The sequence below is a fragment of the Sus scrofa genome, chromosome 13, assembly GCF_054392235.1.
Source record: "Sus scrofa isolate SSC_HxYL_T2T_F1_AM1 chromosome 13, Sscrofa_HxYL_maternal_Yorkshire_Landrace_v2.0, whole genome shotgun sequence".
NCBI classification, from domain to species: domain Eukaryota; kingdom Metazoa; phylum Chordata; class Mammalia; order Artiodactyla; family Suidae; genus Sus; species Sus scrofa.
Window position 1 is genome coordinate 97,969,344 of NC_139395.1, and position 27,649 is coordinate 97,996,992.

The 27,649-nt window shown below is 37.4% G+C and overlaps 1 protein-coding gene across 5 annotated transcripts in view; it reads right to left on the minus strand.

Annotated features, from left to right (window-relative positions):
* The window catches only part of ATR (ATR serine/threonine kinase), a 114,574-nt gene that overhangs the window by 22,302 nt on the left and 64,623 nt on the right, over positions 1–27,649 (minus strand). For 3 of the 5 annotated variants that reach the window (XR_014824068.1, XM_084989926.1, XM_084989927.1), the window contains exons 27-36: positions 25,939–26,149; positions 22,442–22,620; positions 21,318–21,482; positions 18,886–18,977; positions 17,399–17,490; positions 16,021–16,198; positions 14,480–14,659; positions 13,579–13,738; positions 11,502–11,681; positions 7,664–7,806 (exon numbers count right to left, since the gene is read on the minus strand). Coding sequence is in view for 2 of the 5 variants with exons in the window: in XM_084989926.1 (XP_084846052.1) it covers positions 7,664–7,806; positions 11,502–11,681; positions 13,579–13,738; positions 14,480–14,659; positions 16,021–16,198; positions 17,399–17,490; positions 18,886–18,977; positions 21,318–21,482; positions 22,442–22,620; positions 25,939–26,149 (1,580 nt within the window). In the remaining 3 variants the exon portion in view is untranslated. Of the gene's footprint in view, positions 1–7,663; positions 7,807–11,501; positions 11,682–13,578; positions 13,739–14,479; positions 14,660–16,020; positions 16,199–17,398; positions 17,491–18,885; positions 18,978–21,317; positions 21,483–22,441; positions 22,621–23,614; positions 23,673–24,850; positions 26,150–27,649 lie in introns of those variants that run through there. The other 2 variants (XR_014824067.1, XR_014824066.1) reach the window with 2 other exon arrangements.

The window sequence follows — 27,649 nt, forward strand, 5'->3', positions numbered from 1 at the left end:
ATATAGTGATATTTGTTTATTTTTGCTTTGGTTTCTTTTGCCTGAGGAGTCCTATCTAGAGATACATTACTAAGATGGATGCCAAAGAGCATACTGCCTACGTTTTCTTAGAGGAGTTTTGTGGTTTCCAGTCTTACATTCAAGTCTTCAATCCATTTTGAGTTGATTTGTGTGTGTGGTATGAGACCGAGGTCTGGTTTACTAATGTTTTATTAAGGATTTTAGTGTCTATGTTCATTAGAGGTATCGGTCAGTAATTTTTGTGTGTGTTGTCTCTTCCTAGTTTTGGCATCAAGCTGATGTTGGCCTCAAAAAATGAGTGAGGAAGCTTTCCTTCCTCTTCAGTTTTTTGGAAGAGTTTGAGAAGGATAATATTAAATCTTCTTTGCATGTTTGGTAGAATGCACCTTTGAAGCTGACTAGTCCTTCTATTTTTTCATGATTCAGTCTTGGAAGGTTGTATGGTTCTAAGAATTTGTCCATTTCTTCTAGGTTGTACACTTTGCTGCCACATAACTGTTCCTAATATTCTCTTATAAGCTTTTGTATTTTTGTGGTATCTATTGATATTTCTCTTTTATTTCTGATTTTATTGATCAGAGCCTTCTTTTTTCTTGGTGAGCCTAGAAAAGGGTTTGGCAATTTTGTTTCTCTCTTCAAAGAACCAGATCTTATTTTCATTAATTCTTTACTACTGTCTTTTTAGTCTCTATTTCATTTATTTCCACTCTAATCCTTATTATTTCCTTCGTTCTACTAACTTTGTGCATTTTTTTCTTTTTCCAGTTCCTTTAAGTGTAAGGGTAGATTGTTTATTTGGTATTTTTCTTGTTCTTTGAGATAGGTCTGTATTGCTATAAACTTTCATTTTAGTATACTGCTTTTGTTGCATCCCATAGATCTCTGGTATGTTATATTTTCATTTTGATTTGTCTCCAGGTAATTTTTAAAATTCTTTGATTTCTTTGTTGACCCAGCAGTTATTCAGTAGCATGTTGTTCAGTCTCCACCTTCTTGTAGCTGATTTCTAGTTTTATACCATTGTGATTGGGAAAGATGATTTTAATCTTCATAAGTTTACTAAGGATTGTTCTGTGGCTCAACATATGGTTTGTTCTTGAAAAAGTTCCATGTTCGTTTGAGAAAAATATGCCTTCTGCTACATTTGGAATGTAATGGTCTATATAGATCTATCAAGTCCATCTGGTTCTGCCGTTTCCTTGTTGACTTCCTCTCTAGATGATCTATCCATTGATGCAAGTGGGGTATTAAAGTCCTCTTTTTTTTTTTTTTTTTTTTTTTTTTGCTGCACCCATGGCAATTGGAAGTTCCAGAACCAGGGATCAAACACGAACCACAGCAGCAACCCAAATCACTGCAATGACAGTGATGGATCCTTATCAAGCTATGTCACAAAGGAACTCCCTAAAGTACCCTACTATTACTGTGTCGCTATCAATTTCCATTTGCATGGAGTATCATCATCCATTCCTTCACTTTGAGCTTGTGTTTGTCATCAGAGCTGAGCTCCTGGAGGCAGCATATTATTGGATTTTGATTTTTAATCCATCCAACCACTCTGTGTCTTGTGATTGGTGATTTCAATCCATTTCCGTTTTTGGTGGTTAGTGATAGATGAGGACTTAGGGCTGCTATTTTAGCTTTTGTTTTCTGGTTGCTCTATATTCTCCATTGTTTTTTCCCTTTTTATTTCTCTCTACCATTTTGGTTTGGAGGTTTTCTATTTTTCCTTTTTCTATGTTTCATGGCTCTACTCTAGATTTATATTTTGTGGTTACCATGGGGTTTGTATGAAACCTCTCATAGATAAGATAGTACTTTTCTTCTTGATAGGATCTTATCTTCATTTACCTATGTAGGCTCCATCCTTTTCCTCTTTTGTATTTTTGTTGTCTCAAGTTTTTCCTTTTTATGTTGTATGTTACTGAACTGAAGTAGGTATAGTTATTTTTTCAACTTTTTTTCTTCCTTCTACTGACTTTGCACATTTTGTGGGAGTTCTCGCTGTGGTGCAGTAGGTTAATGAAACGGCTTGTCTCTGTGGAGGCGCCAGTTCAGAGCTCAGTGCAATGGGCTAAGGATCCAGTGTTGCTGCAGCTGTGGTGTAGGTCGAAGTTCTGGTTTGGATTTGATCCCTGGTCCAGGGACTTCCATATGCTGTGGGTGTGGCCAAAAAAGGGAAAAAAAAAAAAAACCTGTATGTAATAAATGATAGCAATTTTCTTATTCTGTCTATTTATCACCTTACTCAATGTTTTGTGAACTTCTGCCATTTTGTTTCTGGTGGAAAAAGCTCATTTCAACACTTCTTGTAAGGCAGGTTTAGTGTTGGTAAACTCTCAGCTTTTGTCTCGGAGTCTTTATTTTGCCTCCATTTCTGAAGGATAACTTTGCTAGATAGGGTATTCTTTCTTCTTCTTCCTCTTTTTTTGGGGGGTGGGGGGGGAGGGTGCAGGGCATGTTTGCAGCATACAAAAGTTCTGTGGCCAGGGATCGAATCTGTGTCACATCAGCAAGCTGAGCCACTGCTGTGACAATGCTGGATCCTAAACCTGCTAAGCCACCAGGGAAGTGAAGAGAGCATTCTTGAGGAATAATTTTTACCTTTCAGTATTTTGAGAATGTCACTCCTAGTCTGTAGAGTTTCTGCTGAGAGATCTGATGAGGTTCTTCTGTAACCCACAAAGGGTTACACCACCATTCCCTTTCCCTTGGCTGCCTATAAAATTCTTTGTCATTGACTTTTGACAATTTTAGTACAATCTGTCTTGGAGAAGGTCTTTTTTTGCACTGGGATAATTAGGTGTTCTCTTGGTTTCATGGACTTGTATATCCAGTTTCTTCTATGGGTTTGGGAAGTTCTCAGCTATTATTTCTTTAAATAAACTCTTTGCTCCTTTCTCCCTCTCTTCTCTTCTGGGATACCCATGACCAAAATGTTGCCCTGCCTAAAAGAGTTGGATAATGCTCACAGAATTTCATCATTTTTAAAATATCTTCTCTTTCCTGTCCTACTTGCACCATTTCTAGATGTCTATGTTCAAGTTTGCTAATACTCTCTTCCATACAGTCTTCTCTATTTCCAGTGCTTTTAAATGCATTCTTCATTTTATTTATTGAGTTCTTCAACTCCAGAATTTCTGTTTAGTTCTTTTTCAGAGTTTCAGTCTCTTAGGTAAGTAATCCTTCTGTTCATTAATTTTATTCCTGAGCCCACTGAGCTGCCTTTCCGAGTTTTTGTGTAGCTGAGTCTTTCCATTGACAGCTATATGAAATTCTCTACCAGATTGCAATATTCTTCGACTTTATGTTAGCTTTCTGGAGAATCATCATTTGCTTTTCACGTACAGTGTTACTTGATTCTTCATGGTGCTAGAAGAGTTGTTCCTCTGCAGGCATATTTGTAGTAGGGACAGGTTAGAGATTAGAAGCCTTTCTTTTGTTTTCCAGTAGGTGGCACTATAGCATAGGTTTGGGGGGTTTTTTGGTTGCTTTTTTTTTACCTGCAGTGCCTCTGGTTCTATTTGAGTCTACCCTTTCCACCCTCTACCTCCTTGTTAGAGGTGTAACTCCCTGCCCTCCTTGTCACTTTTGGTGCCTTCCTTCTCCCACTGTCACTGGTATCACTGCCTGGCACACCTGAGTGGTAGGCTCTGCCATCTGGTCCACAATCCTATGAATTGCAGGTGCCTCTGCCATGTCTTATAAGGTTCATGAACTCTGCTACAGTGGGCTGGGTGTCAAGCGGACCTTAGGAGCTGGAAGGACAGGGTCTCAGGCCCTACTTTCACTGCCTCCCAGTTACCCATGGCTACAGGAGCTACTGTGACAGGAGGCCAGAATCATATGTACCTCTTCCCCTGCTACTATCTGGTTCTCTGCAGTTAAAGATGCAGCTGATGTGGCCAGAGGGCTAGGTTTGCAAGCCCACCTCTGCTGCTCCCTTGCTTTTACCTCCTCTGTGTGTTCCAGTTCACCCACCTTTAGATGTACAGATATGGATTCTCCACTGTCCTGGGTGTTGAGCAGAAGTACCTTTGTTGTACTGTGGATGTTTTACCGGTTGTAGATTGAAGGGGTGAGACAAAAGGTAGCTTTTCACTATGCCATAATGCTAATATCACCCCAATCATGAAGTATATTTCTTAAATAATAAAACTTGAATGTTGAAATTACTGCTTGATTCATGGATTGCAGAATGGATGTTGTGTTAGCAGGCATGAAAGCAACATTAATCTCATTAGGTATCTCTATCAGAGCTCTTGGGTTAACCAGGTGCATTGTCAATGAGCACTCACATTTTCAAAGGAATTTTTGTTTCTGAATAGAAATTCTCAACCTTGGGCTTAAATGTGCAGTAAAACATGCTGTAAACAGATATGGTTCCATTTATAGAGCATAGGCAGAACAGATTTAGCACAATTCTTAAGACTCTAGGATTTTCAGAATAGTAAGTGAGCATTAGTTTCAACTTAGAGTCACCAGCTGCATTAGCCCCTAGTAAGAGAGTCAGCCTCCCCTTTGAAGTCAGGCATTGACTTTTCTTCTCTAGCTATGAAAGTTCTAGACGGATCTTCTTCCTATAATGTTTTCTTTATACTGAAAATCTGTTGTTTAGTGTAGCCACCTTCACCTTTTTTTTTTTTTTTTTTTTTTTTTTTTTCCTTTTTTTCGGCCATGCCCACAGCATACCGAAGTTCCAGGGCAAGGAATGGAATCCGAGCCACATCTGTGACCTACGCTAGAGCTGCAGCAATGCTGGATCCTTAATTTACTGTGTTGGGCTCGGTATCAAACCAATGCCTCCACAGAGATAAGCCAATCATTAACCAACTGTGCCACAGCAGGAACTCCTATAGCCACCCATTAATGATCTTAGCTAGATCTTCTGGATAACTTGCTGCAGCTTCTAAATCAGCACTTGCTGCTTCACCTTGTACTTTTCAGTTATGGAGACAGCTTCTTTCCCTAAACCTCATGAACCAAACTTGGACCTTCAAACTTTTCTTCTGTAGCTTCCTTACCTATTTCAGCCTTCCTGAATTGAGAGTTAGGGCCCTGCTCCAGATTAGGCTTTGCCTTAACAGAATGTGGTGTCTGGTTTAACCTCTGTAGACCACTAAAACTTGCTTCATATCAGCAATAAGGCTGTTTCCTTTATCATTCATGAGTTCGCTGGAACAGCACTTTTAATTTCCTTCAAGAACTTTTCCGTTGCATTCATAACTTGGCTGTTTGGCACAAGAGGCCTAGCTTTGGCCTATCTCACCTTTTGACATGACATCCTCACTAAGATTAATCATCCCCAGCTTCTGATTTAAACTAAGTGTTTTGCTCTTCTTTTCACTTGACCACTTAGAGGCCATTGTAGGGTTAACTGGCCTAATTTCAATATTGTTGTCTCATGGGATTCAGAGGCCCAAGGAGAGAGAAAGAGATAGTGGAACGGGCAGTTGGTGAGGCAGTCAGGACATAACAGCATTCATGGAGTTAAGTTCACTGTCTTATATGGGCGCAGTTCATGGTGCCCCAAAACAATTACAATAGTTAACGTCAGAGATCACTGATCACAGATGACCATAACAAATAAAATAATAATGAGAAAGTTTTAAATATAGCAAGAATTACAAAAATGTGAGTACACAGAGACCTGCTATTAGAAAAATGAGACTGATAGACTTGCTTAAAGCAGAACTACCACAAAACTTCAATTTTTAAAAAACACAGTACCTGTGAAGGTCAATAAAATGAGATACATCTGTAATGTCCTTTCCATCTTGAATTTAATTACTTTTTAAATCCTACTTTCTTCATGAAGACTACAAGACTTCTGTGGCAATGCAGTGCAAAGAAGTTAAAATATTTTTGATATTATGAAGCCAGTGGCTTTAGTTTTAACTTCAGATTTGTCCCAAATCCATGACTCTTGGACTTGTTTGATTCATTTTTGGTGTCTTTTTAATATCAAAAGAAAAAAAAAGGCTATTTCTAATACGTATACTATTTATTTGTATCTGATCACATTCTACTATGTACCATTATTTAAATATCTTGTGTGCTAAGGTTTCTCTATCCAGTTGGACTGCAGCTCCTTGAGGGCAAAAACTAATGCTTAATTAGTAATAACGTGGTAATTTAATCACGCAGGGATAAGTATCAGTAGCTCACTTTACTCCTTTAAGTGTCCAAATGTTTTAATTACTATGGTTAAAATACATTTTAAAATAGCCTTACTTTATTAAACTATAGTTTTAAAAACCTCACACTAAACCTAATAGCTTTATGCACATCAAGGACTAAATAACTCCTTGTTTTAGAAGAAATATATTAAATTCTGTATACCAATTCACATAATAAACTAAAACTAAAACTAAAGAGAAAATGAAAGGTATTACTCATTTTAGTAAAGAAAAAATGCACTTAGTAACTGTCCTCTGGTTATGCTTCCATTTCAAAATGCCAATATGCCATGAATTCTTTCTCAGTAACAAGCCATTAATAATCATTAATAAATAAAGTTAGATTTGGATGTAACAAAAACTTGAATTCCATTTTGGGAAGAAAGGCTTGGCCAAATCTTGCAATCCTAACACCACTGATGAACAAATATTGCTTTAATTCTGAAAATACAGAACTGAGAAGTCAAAATACCTAGTAATAGGCAACTTGAAATAGACATTGTTCTGAAGTAAGTTACCTTTCAATGGAAAGCAACAGTACATGATAAAAAGACTCACGAGAAAGTTTGAAATATTGAAAGAATTATGAAAATTTGAGTACATAGAGACCTGGTGAATCAATGCTATTAGAAAAATGGCACTGATAAACTGCTTAATGAAGAGTTGCCACAAAACTTCAATTTGAAGTTATTACTTCCTACAAATTAATAATTTATAATAATATAAACAATAGGCATGAAACAATACACTACTTGTCTATAATACACTAATATATGACATTAAGTTACATTTTACCTGTTACCTAGTTTAAGAGATAAGCTCTTTCTACAAGTCTAATGTTAAACCATTTTTAAAATTAATTAATCTTTTTTTTTTTTAATGGCCACACCCATGGTACATGGATGTTACCTGGCCAGGGATTGAATCAGACTGTAGTTGTGACCAGGTCCTTTAACCCACTGCGCTGGGCTGGGTTTTGAACCCGTGCCTCCACAGTGACCTAAGCTGCTGCAGCTGGAGTCTTAATCCACTGCGCCATAGCAGGAATTCTGAAAAAATTTTCATATATACTACTTAGCAGAATGGATTAGAATGAAACATTCCATTGGCAATTAAATACAAACATTAAATACATTAGATTTAGAGTCTTCTGGAATTCTAGGGAAAGAGATTCAGGAGATGAGGGTCTAGAGTGGGAAGGACCTTTAATTTTCATTGTATATTCTTGGTGCTATTGAATTTTAAAAAAACTTACACATATATTACTTATTCCATTAAAATAATTATTTTTTAAAGGGAAAGGAAGAAATTGTATAAAGAAAAAATTTACATCTCATCTAACGTGATAGTCTGAATTAGTGGTAAAGCAGAAAATATCCTGCATATGCCAAGATCTGTGGTAATAGTTCAAATCAAGTCGCCCTGATATATTTAATCAGCAAACATGCAGTTCTCATCCTTACCTTCCAAAGTGAAGGACTATATATCGAATGAGATCACCCTGCTTTTCCATTTTGTTGTCTGTGACCATGGGCATCAATTTGTCATAGTACTTGGCAAGGTAGAAATGACCATCCTCCCACTCTGGCAGAAACAAGGTCACATCCTGTAAATGAGAACACAAAGGGAGTTCCCTAGTAGTTTAGCTGTTAGGACTCAGCACTTTTACCACTGTGGCCCAGGTTCAACCCCTGGTCTGGCAAACAAGATTCCACCTCAAGCTGCTCTACACCATGGCCAAAAATAAAAGATAAAATAAAATAAAATAAAACAGAACACATATGGAGTTCCCATATGGCTCAGTGGCTTAAAGATCCAGCATTGTCACTGCAGTGGCTCATGTCGCTGTTATGGCGTGGGTTTGATCTCTGGCCTTGGAACTTCCGCATGCCATGGGCATGACCAAAAAATAAATAAATAAATAAAAAAACACAGAAAACTCACCTTAGAAAACTCCCACTATGCTGGGAAGTAAAGTACGAATAGATAATTATAGATCAAAAGTATGAGATGCACCTTTAGGCAGAACTAAGTCAAAGGCAGGCTAACTCTGGTGTGAATAAGGAATAGTTACTTTTTTTTTTTTTTTTTGGTCTTTTTTGCCATTTCTTGGGCCGCTCCTGCGGCATATGGAGGTTCCCAGGCTAGGGGTCCAACCAGAGCTGTAGCCACCAGCCTACGCCAGAGCCACAGCAACGTGGGATCCGAGCCGCATCTGCAACCTACACCACAGCTCACGGGAACGCCAGATCCTTTAACCCACAGAGCAAGGCCAGGGACCGAACCCGCAACCTCATGGTTCTTAGTAGGATTCGTTAACCACTGCGCCACAGTGGGAACTCCAGGAATAGTTACTTTCTTACAGAGGTTTTCTCAGGAGAGCTGGTGGGTTCTGGTGTGTTGCCCACTGACCAACATATGATAATTAGCTACATAGGGGAAAAAACTCCACTCATAATACCACTTTGTACATCGAAATAATTTGCAGATGGATTAAAGTAGTTTATGTATGTATGTATATGCGTATTTTTATTGTTTTTAAAAAACTCAAAGGAATTAATATCAAATCTCTGAAGAAGATAGGATTTAGATATCCTATAAATATGGTTCAAGAAAAATCTTATTTTTCTCTAAGATCTTTCATAAACTATTGCCCTCTCTCTCAACTCCTTCATAATCAGGCTTCTAAACAGAAATCTCCATCTAACATTTATTCCCCAAATTATTTCTTTTTGGCTTCAGTCTGCACCATTCCACTACAGCAGCAGCTTAAATAGAGATACTTTCCAATTCTGATCTCAACTGAGGTCTCTAAGCATCTGTTTGTGTCATCCATGCCATTTACTCTTTGAAACTTTCTTTCCTTTGCTTCTGTGAGGCTAAAATCTTTCAGGCTTTCTCCTACCATCCTGGACACTCTTAGTCAGTCTCTTTTGTCATTTCCTCTCCCTATCTCTGCTCTAATATTTGTGTGGTTTATTAATTTTTAAATGATAATATCTGAAATGTGATGAAAAATACATAGAATAGTGGAGTGAAAATAAAAAAAAAAAGTACTACTCTCAATTCAAGCAATTTTCAGAACATGGTTTAGACTAGACGAGATCTTAAGTTTCCTCCGAGTCTAATCCTAAAACCTTACAATACAAACCTGCTTGTGGAGAGATGTACAGAACAGGTGCTGGATTCATGTGCCTAAAACCAGTTATAGGGAGAAGGCTCCCAGTGTGCTTCTCCCATCTAGTCATGGAGAAGCAAAGGCAACAAAGAAAAATACTAATTAGGAGTTCTTCTAAAAATATGTTTCAATCTGGTTTTATCATCGTTTTAATCCCTCCCCCACCTGAAGCATTTGGAAGTTCCCAGTCTAGGGGTCAAACTGGAGCTGCAGCTGTTGGCCACAGCCACAGCAATGTGGCATCTGTGCTGCATCTGTGACCTACACCACAGCTCACAGCAACACTGGATCCTGAACCTGCTGAGTGCGGTCAGGGGAAAAAACCCATGTCCTCATAGATACTAGTCGGGTTCATTACCTTCGAACCACAAAGGCACCTCTTCATCTTTTTATCTTTCTTCATTTCCTTTCTTCCTCCCTCCCTCCTTCCTTCCTAGGTGTAAACCTTCCTTTTAAGGTTTAAAAATTTATTTTGGAAAATAAAATTTACATACAGGAGTTCCCGTCAAGGCGCAGTGGTTAATGAACCTGAGTAGGAACCATGAAGTTGTGGGTTCGATCCCTGGCCTCACTCAGTGGGTTAAGGGTCTAGCATTGCCATGAGCTATGGTGTCGGTCACAGATGTGGCTGGGATCCTGAGTTGCTATGGCTGTGGTGTAGGCCAGCGGCTACAGCTCCACTTGGACTCCCTAGCCTGAGAACCTCCATATGCCGCCAGTCGGCCCTAGAAAAGACAAAACAAACGAACAAACAAAAATTTACATACAGAAAGATAAATAAGTCTTGTATGTAAAGCTTGATCAATTATCACAAAGTGATCACACCTAAACAAGAACTCCAGAAACACTCCCATTCACCCTCCCAAACAGTATTCTCCTCTTTCCCCACCCCCACAAATAGATGAAATGCTTGTGTGTTCCCCACCCTCCCATCCCAAATTCATATGCTGAAAGCCTAATCCCAATGTGGTAGTATTTAAAGGTATGATCTTGGGAGGTGATTAGGTTATGAGTATGGAACCCTCATGAAAGGGATTAGTGTCCTTATAAGAGGCCCCAGAGACCTGCCTTGCCTCTTATGCTGTGTGAGGTTATAAGGAGAATTGGCTGTTTCTGCACTAGGAAGCAGGCCCTCATTAGACACTGAATCTGCTGGCACCTTAATGCTGAACTTCACAGCCCCCAGAACTGTGAGAAAGAAATGTTGTTTAACTACCCAGCATATGGTATGTTTGTTAGAGCAAACGGCTCAAAAGGACTAAAACAACTACTACCTCCATTTCAATGATATAATAATTTTGTTTTGTTCATTTTTTGAACTTTATATATATGGAATCCCATTACATGCACTGTTTTTTTTTTTCATTCAAATTAAGTTTGTGAGATCAGTCTAAGTTGCTGCATGTAACTTGGGTTTGTTGGTTTTCATCGCTATATATACAGGATTCCAATATGTGATATGTTATAATTTGTTTATACATTGCAATTCCTTTTGTGGTTCAGTGGTTAATGAACCCAACTAGGACCCATGAAGATGCAGGTTCAATCCCTGGCCTCGCTCAGTGGGCTAAGGATCCCACGTTGCTGTGACTGTGGTGTAGGCTGGCAGCTGAAGCTCTGATTCAACTCCTAGCCTGGGAACTTCCAGATGCTGTGGGTGTGGCCCTAAAGAAGAAAAAAAAAAGAAAAAAAAAAAAAAAGTCAAAAAAGTTTCCTGGCTATTTCCATGCATGTGTTTTTCCATATGGACACTTTAAAATCATTTTATCTATTTTCGGGAGTTCCCGTCATGGCTCAGTGGTTAACAAATCTGACTAGGAACCATGAGGTTTCGGGTTCGATCCCTGGCCTTGCTCAGTGGGTTAAGGATCCAGCATTGCCATGAGCTGTGGTGTAGGTTGCAGATGCAGCTCGGAACCTGCGTTGCTGTGGCTCTGGCGCAGGCCAGCGGCTATAGCTCTGATTCAACCCCTTGCCTGGGAACCTCCATATGCCTCGGGAGTGGCCCTAGAAAAGGCAAAAAGACAAAAAAATAAATTAAAAAAAAAATCATTTTTATCTATTTTCAAAAACAACAAAAAAATGTGAGTTTCCAACTGAAACTGCATTATACATATACTTACTTTATATTTTTTCATAACTGCATTGCTTTCAAAGTTCGCTGTTTCTTCCATAAAACGGCCCACTAGTAGCATCGCCCGACCATGGATTAACATGTTCTTACTCTCTGTTGGGGTTTTATTTTCAGGAAAACATAGTTCAACACCCTTTTGAAGAACAATTAGTGCCTGGTGAACATCACCCTGGAAGAAAAAAGGCAACAACAAACCTTTTAATTTAAGAACGAATTTTTATTTTCTGGAAAATAAACAAAATGTCAGAATTTAAAGTTCATTAGGTATATTATGTATATATCTATTTGTAATTTCACATTTATCTCTCATTTTCCTCCTATGAAAGTAAAATCCTAAAAAGGAATTGTTGCCTTAGTTCACGGAGAACTCCTATATTCATTCATTCATTCATTCATTCACTCAGTCAATTTCTATAGTCAGAGTTCAGGGAACTGAAGATACGTGTAGATGCTTAGGGATAATCAAACACAAATATGTCAAAACCTCTGGCTTAATAAAGTTTATAGTCAAGTGAGGTAATAAACTATAAAACAACAGCACAATGAGCTGAGCGCTGTTAACGGAAGAATACATAGGAGATTATGGAGGAAAGAGAAGGCAGTCCCTTATATCTACCTATAGATATAAAGAAAATGGAGCTGAGCAGCAGTCAGGAAAGGTAATCAAATGAGGAAAATCTAAATTAGGTCTTAGAGAATGAGCAGAAATTTTCTTGGCAAAGAATTCAGTAAAGGACATTCTTGGTAGAAGGAATACTAATTTTAATTGGGGGAAAGGCAAGTCGTTTTAGTTGAAGACTAAAGGGGTTTGTGAGACAGTGACAAATAAAGCTAAAGGGGAAGGCTGAGACTCAATGAGAAAGGATCTTGCGTACTTTCTAGAGTTCTGACTTAATCCTAAAGCCATAAGGAATACTTTGAAGAATTTCAACCAAGAGAGCAATATGATTCAGTGTGCATTTTAGAAAGATGACAGATTGCAGTGATGAACACCAAGAAATGGTGAGAACTCCAAAAAAGGCTGTTAATATTGCCAGAAGCAGAAAAGTTTTGCTAAGGATATGAATGAAAGCAACAAAGATAAGTAAGGAGAGAACAAAAATATTTCTAAGGTAGATTTAATCTCCAATTGGATGTGGAAAGTGAGGAAGAGAGAGAAAGAAGTTCAAGAAGATGCCCAGATTAGTGTCATAGAGGAGAGAAGGTGATAGAGTCCTACTTAGAAAAATTGGCCATTTGGGAGGAAAATTTTACATGACGAATTTATTTTAAAGTACATAGAGTTTAAGGTATAACAATACATACATATGTAGACTAGCACTAGCTCTGAAAATGACATAATGACTAATGCAGGCTAAAATATCATGTCACCTTCATCCAGAAAACATCACCTCCCCCGTCCTTTTTTAGCCACTATAAAATTAAGTGCCATCACAGATGGCACTAACTACAGTGTTAACTGTCAATTTCAGAGCACACTATGCCTAATACTAATTATAGACTCACCAGCATGAAGAGATATGTAACTAATAACCATTTAAATCTGGGGCAAAGCTTTTCAAACAGTTCAGATATTTAAAAAGCCCCCCTCTCTTAACTGCAGGTTTAATCTGAGTATTCCTAGGGACTTCTGTTCTGAAGCTAAACCCTCCTTGACATCTCGATTAGAAGTGAATCTTGAAAGTAATTCTGGTAAGTCCACACAAACTTATTATCTGCCAAGAATGTACGGACAGTGTTAGGTTCACTTAAATATTTTAAGTGCCCATTACATGCAGTCATATATACATGCAGAAGGTAAAAACAAAGTCCTTTTTCTCAGGGAAAAAAATGGAAGATATATGAAAACTGAAAGAACTGCACTTTCAGTCTTAAAATGGAAAGATATTTGGGGACTTCAAGATAGAAGGAAGTTTTTTCCCAGATTATGGTAGATAAATGTGGAAGAAAGGTGACAGAGAAAGAAGGTTCTGAATTTAGATTAGGGATCATCTCCATCAGGCCTTTCTAAGAAGCACCTAATCTACAACAGAAAACACATACGATGACATTCCCTTGGCCATTACCTTGGACCACAGCCACTTTGCTCTTTCCACATACAGTTCAGCGAGTCGTGATTCTCCAGCATTAAGGAGAGCATTGTAGGCTGTCTGGTGGTGACCAGCTTTTCGAGCTACTCTGGCACTCTGTAGCCAGCATTCTCCAACCATTTCATTGTAATCTGGCCTAAAGGAATGTGACAAAACAGGGAGGAGAGCATTTTTAAGTGTATTCAACAACTTAATTAAAATCTCACCCCAACATATCTCTCTGTATCTTTCCAACAGATTCAGAAGATTAATTTCATTAATTTTTTTATCAATTACGAGTCTATGATTAATTTGTTACAAATCTATAATTAATTTGTTAATCTTTTATCAATTATAAGTCTATGATGACCTTATTATTGACTTATATCTGTATTTCCAGATATGATTTTAATATTAAAAATGATACATTACATATAAAAGGAACTCTTTGTTGTTGTTGTCTTTTTAGGGCCACACTCGCGGCATATGGAAGTTCCCAAGCTAGGGGTCAAACTGGAGCTAGAGCTGCTGGCCTACACCAGAGCCACAGCAATGCCAGATCTGTGCTGCGTCTGCAACCTACACTACAGCTCACAGCAATGCAGGATCCTTAACCCACTGAGAGGGGCCAGGGATCGAACCGCATCCTAGTATACTGGTATACTATGTATACTAGTCTGGTTCTTTACTGATAAGCCACAACAGGAACTCCTAAAAGTAATTCTTAAGTTTTAGGTTCATTTCAACTGTATAGTATATGTCGTCTTGACAACTGACAAGAGAAGAATCTTTGATACAGATTCAAAGAGAAAATTAGGAAAAATAAATACTCCCAAATAATATGCAAATATAACACTAAATTCATAACAACTGATATGAAAAAAAAAGTGTGAAAAACCTTTTGTTGAGGCTTAATAAAGCTCTCCGGAGAGCCAGTATGGGTTCCTTTGCCCTGTAAGAATTCTGGGTCATTTCCAGTCGAGCTACCCAATTTAGAGAATCTTCCTGAGAACTGTCACCTGGGGACTGGTGAAAAAGTGGTTTGATGCTATGTTCCAACTCACACAACATGTGCAATCTGAAGACAGACAGAACCCATGTTAATATACTATCATATTCAATCACATTAATCTCACATATAAAGCATATACTTTAAACTAACCATAAAGAATCTGGAATGTGCAGGTTTTATTGGACTTTAATCAATATATATTCTTGGTATATAAACATGAACATTTATATCTTTTCCAATTTACTTGATTTAAATATTTAGTGCTTTGCCCTGATCCTCAGATTCCTCTAATTAAATTAGAAAATGGGTATATAAAACTAAATTCAAATGTATGGAAGCCAGACTTTATCACCTACATAATGATAAAATATGGATTCATTTTATAAATCAACACAAGTATCTGTATATATTGCTAGTGCTATTAAGAGGGCCTGGCATAGTAAATGCCAGTAAAAACTATGAAATAAATCCAGTCCTTACTGTTTTTTTCCCCTGAGGCTGATAGAAACACTTGTGATACATTCACACTAGCTTATTTATTTATTTATTTTTAATATAATGGTTTATTTTTTATCATTATAGCTGGTTTACAGTGTTCTGTCAATTTTCTACTGTATAGCATGGTGACCCAATTACACATATATGTATAATTCTTTTTTCTCACATTATCAGTCTCCATCATAAGTGACTAGTGCTACACAGCAGGATCTCATTGCTAATCCATTCCTAGCTTTTTTAATAGTCAGTGTCTATGACTCAGTATTCAAGCATGCATTTGAGTAGCTACAGAACTGAAATAATCTCAGTGGTCCAATTTCTGGTTTCATTAAACTGCTACTAAAGGGGCTGATACAAAATATAGTAAGTTTTTCTAACAAGAAATAAATAAAGAAAGAAGGAAAGAAAGAAGGAAGCTTACTTTTTAATTTACTATAGTTCAGTTACAACCTATATCCTCTTATTTTATTCAGGTTAAGTTAACAGACCTAAAATGTTTTTCCATCATTTTCTTTCTTACCTCTAAAAGTTAATATTCCCTTTGAGTAACATAATGCCTACATTTGAGGGGGGCACTGGGAAATTTCAAATGCATTTCTGAGAAGACTGAAAGCACTGAGCACCAATGTGCCTGATGTCTAGATTATTTAGGTTACATAGAAAATAAACCATGACATTAAAACAGGCAAACATAAGATATTTTTCCTATTTTTTATAAGGCTCATAATTGTCTTCCTAATTAAAAAGATGTTAGAACATTTTTAAAAATTACAGACAGGGTGATAAGGTTAAAAAAAAAAAATGAAAGAGACATTTTGTGTAGCTATGCATGACACCAAACATACTACCAGTTATTTAAAAGCACAAAATTCCAAGCCTGTCATGTGGTATGTATAGACCAGGAATATAAAAACAGAAAATCAAAATACCTCACAATATATTCATAGCCTCTTTGGTAAGAGCCTCTTTCAAAGCTTGCAGCTGAAAGAGGCACAATTTGTTCTGCTCTCACTAGTTTCAATGTATCATAAAAAGCTGGGATATCTCTTTTTTTGGCTGATAATAAAAGCTGTCCCAGTCTGACACTCCATGTTGTAGATTTCCCATCTGAAAAACAAATGAAGAGTCAAGGAATGCCATGATAGCTGGGTCCCAAAACAAGCTTTATTTTATTTGATAAAATGGTTGACAGAAATCCTGAACAGATGGTTTCATTCTACTTTGAACTAAACAAGGCAATCATAAAACAAACTGAGAGATTAATTAGGAACTTTGGCTACTTAAGTTTGAATATTTATGGCATATTAAAACTGCCTAGGAGTTCCCGTAGTGGCGCAATGGTTAACAAATCCGACTAGGAACCATGAGGTTGCAGGTTCGACCCCTGGCCTTGCTTAGTGGATTAAGGATCCGGCCTTGCGGTGAGCTGTGGTGCAGGTTGCAGACTCGGCTTGGATCCCGTGTTGCTGTGGCTCTAGTGTAGGCCGGCGGCTACAGCTCCGATTAGACCCCTAGCCTGGGAACCACCATATGCCACAGGAGCAGCCCTAGAAAAGGCAAAAAGACAAAAATAAAATAAAATAAAACTGCCTATATTTTTGTCTTTATTTTTATTTAATAATCTAATAAACATTTGCCACTCTATGCAAGAGCTAGAATACTGACAGTAAATTTAAGTTATTGTCAGTATTCTAGATGGTTTTTTTTCTCAATTAATTTCTTAAAAAATTTTATTGGAGTACAGTAACTTACAATGTTGTATTAGTTTTAGGTGACAGCAAAGTAAATTAGAGATACATATCTCCATTCTTTTTCCCCACATAGATTATTACAAATTATTGAGTATATTTCCCTGAGCTATATAGCAGGTTCTTGTTAATCATTAACTTTATAAAGTAAAGTGTACATCTTACTTCCATCCTCCCAATTCCTCCCTCCCTCCCATGGTTTCTTCTATAGTAACCATAAGAGTGCTTTTTTTTTTTTTTTTGGTCTTTTTGCCTTTTCTAGAGCCGCGTCCTGCGGCATATGGAGGTTCCCAGGCTAGGGGTCTAATCGGAGCTGTAGCCATTGGCCTATGCCAGAGCCACAACAACGCGGGATCTGGCCACGTCTGTGACCTACACCACAGCTCATGGCAACGCTGGATCTTTAACCTACTGAGCAAGGCCAGGGATCGAACCTGCAACCTCATGGTTCCTAGTCGGATTCGTTAACCACTGCGCCACGACGGGAACTCCAAGAATGCTTTTGAAGTCTGTGAGTTTCTGTTTTATAAACTGCCTATATTTTAAAAAGTCATTTTACCTGTTGCCAAATAGTTCTCCACCAAATCCCACTGTGACAATTTCCAAGCTGCTTCCACTCTGTATGTGTTTAACTCATCTGTCCATTCAGACCTATTAAAAGAAAGCCATAGCAACTAAACTTATTTAAGTTTAAAGTGGCATTTAGAGATTTTTTCATTTGTTTAGATACTCTATTTCTTGTATTTATTTATTGTTTTATTTATTGTATTATATTGTACTTTGTAATTAGATACAGATAATTATCTCAACCTAAAACTTCCTAAATTTTAATCTCTCCAGTCCCCCAAAACGTTTTTTCAATAATTACTTCTGACCCATCTAAAAATGCCATTTCTTCAGAAATTCTGCCATATTTTAGAGCAGAATTAATCCCCTGATAATTACAAAGAGCAGTTGTAAGATTAGCTGCATGCTTAACTTGAAACAAAGAGTGGGGAGGAAAGAGTCAACTATACATTCATAGGTAATAAGCAATTCTAATAACTTAGAATTCTGAGTTAAATTTAAGACAAAAACAAAAACAAAAAAGGAGTTCCCATTATGGCACAGCAGAAATGAATCTGACTAGGAACCATGAGGTTGTGGTTAGATCTCTGGCCTTGCTCAGTGGGTTAAGGATCCAGCGTTGCCATGAGCTGGAGTGTAGGTCACAGATTTAGCTAGGATCCCGTTTTGCTGTGGCTGTGGTGTAGACCAGGAGCTACAGCTCTGATTCGACCCCTAGCCCGGGAACCTCCATATGCCACAGGCGCGGGCCCTAAAAAAAAAAAAAAAAAAGTCCAACTTTGAGTAACTTTTACAAGCTCATCACCAGATGCCAAAATATCAAAACTTTAGGCCTTTTGACCAGATCTCACTGCACAGAGAAGTCAGATGGGGTCTGGTAAATATATAAGGCCTTCAGTTCTCAGAACAAGGCAGCTTCAAGAGCAGAATTAACTCCCCTAAGTTACTGTCCAAATTATAAGAACTATGAGGTCTTATTTTTGCCACACAAAAACACTTTTTCTGGTATCATTTGGTTTGCTATAAGAAACCTATTTTCTTTAGGAAAGAAAGGTTGCCTTCATTTTTATCATCACTATTTTTTTACATTTATTTTACTTTAGGAGAGAATCAACCCACACAGTCTACAGGGGCATTCCTTCTTTCAGTCACAAAGTTTCCCCCTCCCCAATACAGAAAATAACTGGTGTTGATTAAATGTAGGCAGAGCTTAGATACCCTCACCATTAGTAAATGAGATCTGGAAGATTCCTGTTGTAAAACAAATTTAATTCAAGGATGACTCTTTGGACAGAAAATAAGCTGTTAAGTGCTAGATTAACTTATAGAAAATGGGAGGAAAATATTTGTGGGGGGGCTTATGTCCAATGCCATGACAACATAAAAAAGATTTATTACTGGTTAACATTACTTCACCCAATTAATTAAAAATTTCCCATTCTGAAACAATAACAAAAAAATTCTTTTAAAAAATATTACCTGTTAGCATGCACTCCATTCACCTGAGTGATTACAGTGGACAGCTGACCAAGACCTAACATGGACTTCACTACGCCATGATAATGAATGATCTAGAAATTTGAAAGTATTTAAAATAGCATTTGTTACTTCAAATACATCTTAGGAATCAAAAACAGTTTAACTGATACTCATTAAAAAAATACTATTTACCTCACGATTCCATCCACCCATCTTGGTTTAGCAACTGACTTGCTTGGCCACACAGCAGAGCCCTCTTACAAGTGTCTTAAGCACATCTGAATATTTTTTTAAATGCAAATAACCTCACAAATCTTAGACTGAATTTATTATTTTTTCTAGATTCAGTCTAATTTGTGGCTCAGATCAAACATAAAAGTAACTTGGCAGGGGAGAGGGGTAAACTGGGGGTTTGGGATGGAAATACTGTAAAACTGGGTTGTGATGATCATTATACAGCTATAAATATAAATATAAAAAACTTCATTAAATTAAAAAAAAATAAGGCCACAGATACCTAGCCCCTAAAAAAAAAAAAAAAAAAAAAAAAAAAAAAAAAAAAAAAAAAATTCCCCTGCCTACAGTGGAAAGACAAAAAAAAAAATTGTCAACATAAGATAAAAATTTGTAATTATGTAAGATGATAGATGTTCACTAAATCTATTATGGTGATCATTTCAGAGTATACGCATACATCAGAAGTTCCCATTGTGGCTCAGTGGTTAACAAATCTGACTAGGAACCATGAGGTTGTGGGTTCAATCCCTGGCCTTGCTCAGTGGGTTAAGGGTCTGTCATTGCTGTGATCTGGGGTGTAGATCGCAGACCCGGGTTGGATCCCGAGTTGCTATGGCTCTGTTGTAGGCCGGCAGATACAGCTCCAATTGGACCCCTAGCCTGGGAACCTCCATATGCTGCAGGAGCGGCCCTAGGAAAGGCCAAAAAAAAAAAAAAAGAGTATATGCACATATCAAATCGTTATGTTATACATCTTAGGCTAACACAATGATATATGTTATTATCTCAATAAAACTGGGGAGAAAAAAAAATAACTAGTACTCTTTAATATTTTGTTTAAAGATTATTTGTCTTATTTTTTTCTCACATAAAAATTAAAACTCAAAGATCATAATATTATAAATATAGATTTGGGGATTCAGTAACTAAAAAGTTAAATAGGACTGACTATGTAATATTCTTTAAAATTGAAAATAAGATTGTGAAAAATCAAGGCCTCATACACTGAACATCTGAGAAAATGAATATGACAATAATGACCAAAAAAAATAAAAATACCCCAAGATTAGAGCATCTAAGCTAAGATTATAAACAATGATTCTAAATCCCTTTCCTGATCCAACAAACATGTGATTGATATATATATATATATATATATACACAATGTGCCCCCCTTAGTAATTGTAGCTCAGTGATTTTAAGGGATCATTTTAGAGATTCACAGATGGTGACAGGGGACATGTGTAATGTGAAAAAGTTTCTAAGAATGTAGAGAATCACTATTATTAAAAACTGATGCAAGTTGGAGTTCCCGTTGTGGCACAGTGGTTAACAAATCTAACTAGGAACCATGAGGTTGCGGGTTCGGTCCCTGGCCTCGCTCAGTGGGTTAAGGATCCGGCGTTGCCGTGAGCTGTGGTGTAGGTCACAGACACGGCTTGGATCTGGCATTCCTGTGGCTGTGGCATAGGCTGGTGGCTACAGCTCCAATTTGACCCCTGGCCTGGGAACCTCCATATGCCTCATGTGCAGCCCTAAAAAGAGAAAAGACAGAAATAAATAAATAAAAATTGATGCAAGTTTTATACTTATAATAGCAAACTAAAATTATATCAATTTTAAAGTATTTGAACTTACAGTTTAATAAAGACTCACTCCATAATAAATTTCCTTCATTTGGGAAAGTGAGGGCATAGAAAGATTTGTGAGAGCATAGAAATTTGTTGTTGAAAGGCTCTTTGAGATCATCTAGCATGACTCTAATTTGTTTTTGCCTTTTTTTTTTTTTTTTTTTGCTTTTTAGGGCCACACCTGCAGCATATGGAAGTTACCAGACTATGGATTGAATCAGAGCCATAGCTGCTGGCCTACGCCACAGCCACAGCAACATCAGATCTGAACCACATTTGCAACCTACACCACAGGTCACAGGAACACCAGATCCTTAACCCACTGGCCGAGGCCAGAGATAGAACCTGCGTTCCTATGGATATTAGTCAGGTTCATTACTTCTGAGACATGATGGGAACTCCTCACACAACTCTAATTTTTTAAATCAGGAAACTCAAGTTCAGAGATAGTTAAATATTTTCCAGACACACTGTGATGCTGGTAGAAACAGTATCGAAATTAAGGTTTCCAGAGTTCCTAGTTCAGAACTCTCTTTGTTATATTGCCTTTCATTTATTTCTTACCTGGTCTGGTTCTAACTGAATAGCCCTGTCATAACAAGCAGTGGCATCCCTCAGTAGGCCGATGCTTTCATGTTCCAGGATCTGTTCTTTTAGAGATGGTTCTGCCTTTCGAATTGCACTTACTCCAGCCACTCCATCTGGTTCATGCATAGCGGCATACAATTTCTTTGTTCAATCATTAAAAAACAATCAAATAAGGGAAAAAACACAACCAGAAATAAAACTATAAAACCACCTGTTTATGTGAAAAGAGCACATAAGAATTTTTTCTCAAAGCTTCAATAAGTGTTTCAAGGCAGACTCACAGTAAAATTGCAAACTTATTTTGAGATGTTCTATTCCACTTAAATAAACTGTTCTTGGGCAACTTAAAAGATCCTCTTCTGATTTATCTTTCCTTTGTCCAAATCTCTATCTTTCCTCTGCTATTCCAAAACTGACATTGTAGCATACACCACAGTCTTCCCCAACTCCATAGGGATGCCTCTGCTTAGAATGTCTTGCTTCCTTCTTTTATCTTTCTACCTTTTTTTTTTTTTTTTTTTGTCTTTTTTTTTTTTTGCTATTTCTTGGGCCGCTCCCGCGGCATATGGAGGTTCCCAGGCTAGGGGTCAAATCGGAGCTGTAGCTGCCGGCCTACTCCAGACCACAGCAATGCGGGATCCGAGCCGCATCTGCAACCTACACCACAGCTCATGGCAACGCCGGATCGTTAACCCACTGAGCAAGGGCAGGGACCGAACCCGCAACCTCATGGCTCATGGTTCCTAGTTGGATTCGTTAACCACTGCGCCACCACGGGAACTCCTCTACCTTTATTCTTTAAGACCCAGCCTACACATCATTTCCAAGGAGCTCTTACTGACCCTTGCTCACCCACTTCCATCTCTCATCCCCCTCACACAGAGTTTTGAGTTAAGTGTCCTCCCAAAGGGCATAACTACAAGACCGCACTTTCACCAAATTGATGTTTCTCTCTCCCCACTAATCTGTAACCCTCTAAAGTGCTTACAAATGTCTAGTGCCTGGCACAGCATCTAATAAACACTCAATAAAATGAATAATATAAACATAAAAGACTGGCAGTATTAAACATCGTTAACTTTACTATATTAATTTCAAACCTGTAAAAATCCAAGATGCTCTTGAATATTTTGCTTCTTTTCTGTAATAAATGATTCAAAGTGCATCACAGCTCGTGTATATGCTTTGGAGCGAAAGGAAGCTACTGCCAGAGTATCCTGAGGTATGAGGTCTAGAAAACGAGTTACACTCTGATAGTCTTCATAATCCACAGAAGACACTACATTATTAAAAAAGAAAAAATCGAGTAATTAAAGACTTACAGATGACATTTTAAAAGTAGGTATTTAAATTCTAGTGTATTTATTTTAAATTTATTTCACCAAATAAATTCATCTAAATATATAGGGTATCATATTCAGAATGTGACTATCAACAGAAGATTGCTCAGAGGATTCCTGCTCCAACAGCACCATTATTATTTACCTTACCTCAATGAGTCATTTAACTTATTTGAGCTTGTTTTCTCATCTATAAAAGGGAAATATTAGCATCTGTCTTGCCTTCCTTACAATGTTGTTGTGAGGATTAAATGTAAATTCAGATTAAATGCTGAGAAGATATAAAGATGATAGAAAAGGTACAAAGATGAGTTATTTATTATTGATAACGACAAAAACATAATAAGTATAGCTACTAATAGGAAAAAGGCAGAATTATGGAAATAGTCTTTTTAAAAAATTTTAAGTTTAGAATCTTCTGCTAACAATCTATTTTTTCCTGTTGCTATATATATATATAATATTATTACAATGAAGATAGAAAGTAAAAGTGTCTTTCAAGTAAAATCACAAATACTTTTAAAGTGGTAACTTTTTAAAAAGAATCTAAGAAAAGACATAAATAAGAAACTTCTGGCATGTCCAATTTAAGAATAATTATTTAAAACCTATAAATTTTAATAATGATTCACAATAGCAAGTAGAAAACAGGAAACAAATTTTATAATCAAGATAGTAAATGCAAGGTAAATTATATTTAAAATAAGTTCTGTACTTCCATTAAAATTTGTAAATCATTTCACATAATGAGAAATGTTAAAGGTATTATACTATTTTTTCTTTTAATTTTTTAAATTAAAATAGTTGATCTACAATGTGTAAATTTCTGGTGTACAGCAATGTAACTTGGTCATATATATATATATATATATATATATATATATATATATTCTTTTTTAATATTATTTTCCACCATGGACTATTGTATTGTACTTTTTTTTTTTTTTTTTGCTTTTTAGGGCCGCACCAGCGACATATGGAAGTTCCCAGGCTAGGGTTCAAATTGGAACTGTAGCCACTGACCTATGCCACAACCAGAGCAATGTGGGATCCAAGCCATATCCGTGACCTACACCACAGCTCACAGCAACTTCAGATCCTTAATGCACTGAGTGAGGCCAGGGATTGAATTCGCCACCTCATGGTTCCTAGCTGGATTTGTTTTCTCTGTGCCACAATGGGAACTCCTACTGTACTGTACTTTTGAATCATTATAGATGTTATTCCTTTTTTTTTTTTTTTTTTGGTCTTTTTAGAGTTGTACCTGTGGCATATGGAGGTTCCCATAGGAGTCGAATTGGAGCTGTAGCTGCTGGCCTATACCACACAACAGGGGATCCAAGCTGCATCTGCAACCCACACCACAGCTCACAACAATGCCAGATCATTAACCCACTGTGTGAGGCCTGGGATAGAACCCACGTCCTCATGGATACTAGTCAGGTTCGTTAATTGCTGAGCCATGACAGAAACTCCAAAAATGTTATTCTTAAAGCTGGAATTTTCACTACATTACTAAGAAATGGTAGTAACAGAGTTCATGTTCAGTTTTTTGTTATTATTCCACATGCAGAAACAGGAACAAACATTAATTGTTGAATTAATGTAAAATATGTAATTAGCCATATTCCAGAGAAAACCAGATAACTATTTTCAATCCAAAAAATCTTAGAAATCTTAGAAACAAATAACAAACCATTGTGCCTAAACAGGAATCTATGTGCTTCCACAGATACAGGAACAAACGGGACATGCCCTCAAACTGAGAACTTGGTGTAAGTGAAGGCTTCCTTAAGGGTCTTAGACATTTTTTTCAATTAGCTTCAAAGCTTTGGGAAAAAATCATGGGATGTCCACTAAAATGGCTGTGGAAGAAGGATCATATACTTTACCTACTTGCTGCAGGAATGAAAAACACAAAAATTCAAAGACATTACAAGTATCCAAGTTCCCATCATGGTGCAGTGGAAATGAATCTGACTAGGAACCATAAGGTTGCGGGTTCCATCCCTGGCCTCACTCAGGGGGTTAAGGATTCGGGGTTGCCCTGAACTGTGGTGTAGGGCGCATATGCAACTTGGATCTGGCGCTGCTGTGGCTGTGGCATAGGCTGGTGGCTACAGCTCCAATTTGACCCCTAGCCTGGGAACCTCCATATGTTGTGAGTACAGCCATAAAACCCAACCCCCCAAAAAGAGTATCCATTACTGTCTGATGAATAATTCTTCTCACCAAATGCTTATTATCATAGGGGCAAGTATTATTTTAAACTCTATTGAGATTCTTCTTTAATCATCTTAGTGGGAGTTTTAATATCACAGGGAAAAAATAACACAAATAGCACAACAGTAGATGTAGCGAGGTACAGTGAAGTAACATATATTAAGCATATTTGGAGAACCTGCTAGATACCAAACACTACCAGAGACAGGGAGAAAAAAAAAATAAAATGAATGAGATCAATAAAAAAGAAAAGCAAAATAGACCATGAAGCAAATGATATCAAAATCTTTGAAACTTAAATGTGAAAAAGACTACAAAAACTATTTCATATGTGAAAAAGGATAAAGAGCACTTCGCTATACAAATACGTGTATGTATACAGACAGGTATATACACACACAGTATGCTGAGAAGACATGGAATAAGTGGGTTAATAACAATATTAACATGGCATTTATTTCAAACTTTATATAATCACCAACCTGTTTAATCCTCAGTCTTCTAAAAGAAATAATATCAATCCTATTTTATGCAAAGAAAAACGAGTCATATGTATTACCTAAGGAAATGAGCGTAAGAATTCATTTTTATTTTTTTATCTTTTTTATGGCTGCACCTGCAGCATATGGAAGTTCCCAAGCTAGGGATCTAATCAGAGCTGCAGCTGCCAGTCTATACCACAGCCACAGCAACCAAATCCAAGGCACATCTGCATCCTACACTGCTGCTCATGGCAATGCCAGGTCCTTAACCCACTGAGTGGGGCCAGGGATTGATCCTGTATCCTCACAGATATAAGTTGAGTTCATTACCCCCTGAGCCACAATGGGAACTCTGAGAGTAAGAATTTAAAGAGTTTTTCTAACTATAAATTCACTGCTTTTGCTCAGTAAAAAGGCCAGCTTAAGGGGAAAAAAGGTATGCAAGAAAACATAGGTCCTCTAAAAACTAGTGCTTAAATTACAGAATTGATCCAGGAAGGAGCTAATTGGTTAATAATTAAAAGAAGGAAATAGACAGAAGTTATGACTTACCCATGGAGTCTGCCTTATCTCTGTTTGATTTGCTTTGAGGAAATTTTTCAGCATTTAGTGCCTGAAATTTGTGCCTTGCCCACTGTGTGAGATGGTCAAGCATGGAGAATACAGTCTGTGTACTGAGTTGACACAGATCAGATGCAATGTCTTGGGTACTTATGGTATGCTGATCGTCATGCTTTAGAACTGCCATAATTTCTGCATAAACCTAAGGAGAACCATTTTATGGTTAATAATATGTTTAATATAATATTATTTTACTACTACTTGACATTTAGAGACTAATAATTATAAGACAACGATTTTCAAAAGAGGAGTATCCGTTGTGGCTCAGCAAAAACGAATCTGACTAGTATCCATGCGGATGTAGGTTCGATCCATGGCCTGGCTCAGTGGGTTAAGGATCCGGCATTGCTGTGGCTGTGATGCAGGCCAGCAGCTATGGCTCCTATTCAACCCCTAGTCTGGGAACCTCCATATGCCAAAGGTGTGGCCCTAAAAAGACAAAAAAAATTTTTTTTTTCAAAAGAAAAAAATCCAACATGGATTAATTATAAATAATCTTCTTATCTTCTTATCTTGTTCAATAAGTGGTGCTGGGAAAACTGGACAGCCACATGGAAAAGAATGAAATTAGAACACTCCCTAACACCATACACAAAAAGAAACTCCAAATGGATTAAAGACCTAGATAGAAGACCAGACACTATAAAACTTTCAGAGGAAAACATAAGCCAAACCCTCTCCAACATAAATGACAGCAACATCTTCTCAGATCCACCTCAGAGTAATGACAGTAAAAACAAAAATAAACAAATGGGACCTAATCAAACTTCAAAGCTTCTGCTCAGCAAAGGAAACCCTAAACAAAATGAAAAGACAACCCACAGAATGCGAGAAAATCTTTGCAAGTGAATCAACTGACGAGGGATTCATCTCCAAAATTGATAAACACCTTCTGCAGCTCCATACCAAAAAAAGCAAACAACCCCATCCAAAAATGGGCAGAATATATAAACAGACAGTTCTCCAAAGAAGACACACAGATGGCCAAAAAACACATGAAAGGATGTTCAACATCACTCATTATTAGAGAAATGCAAATCAAAACCTCTATGAGGTACCATCTTACACCAGCCAGAATGGCCATCATCAAAAAGTCTACAAACAATAAGGGCTGGATAGGGTGTGGAGAAAAAGGAACCCTAGTACACTGTTGGTGGGATTATAAATTGGTGCAACCACTGTGGAAAGCAGTATGGAGATTCCTCAGAAAACTTCACATAGAACTGCCATTTGATCCAGCAATTCCACTCCTGCGCATCTATCCAGAGAAAACCAAGACTCGCAAAGACACATGCACTCTGATGTTCATTGCAGCACTATTTACAACAGCCAAGACATGGAAACAACCTCAATGTCCATCAACAGAGGAGTGGATCAAGAAGATGTGGTACATATACACAATGGAATGTTACTCAGCCATTAAAAAGAACAAAGTACTGGCATTTTTAGCAACATGGATGGACCTAGAAACTATCATGCTAAGTGAAGTCAGCCATACAGTGAGACACCAACGTCAAATGCTATCACTGACATGTGGAATCTGAAAAAAGGAGAGACTGAACTTCTTTGCAGAACAGATGCTGACTCTCAGACATTGAAAAACTTCTGGTCTCTGGAAGAGACAGTTTGGGGGGTGGGGGAA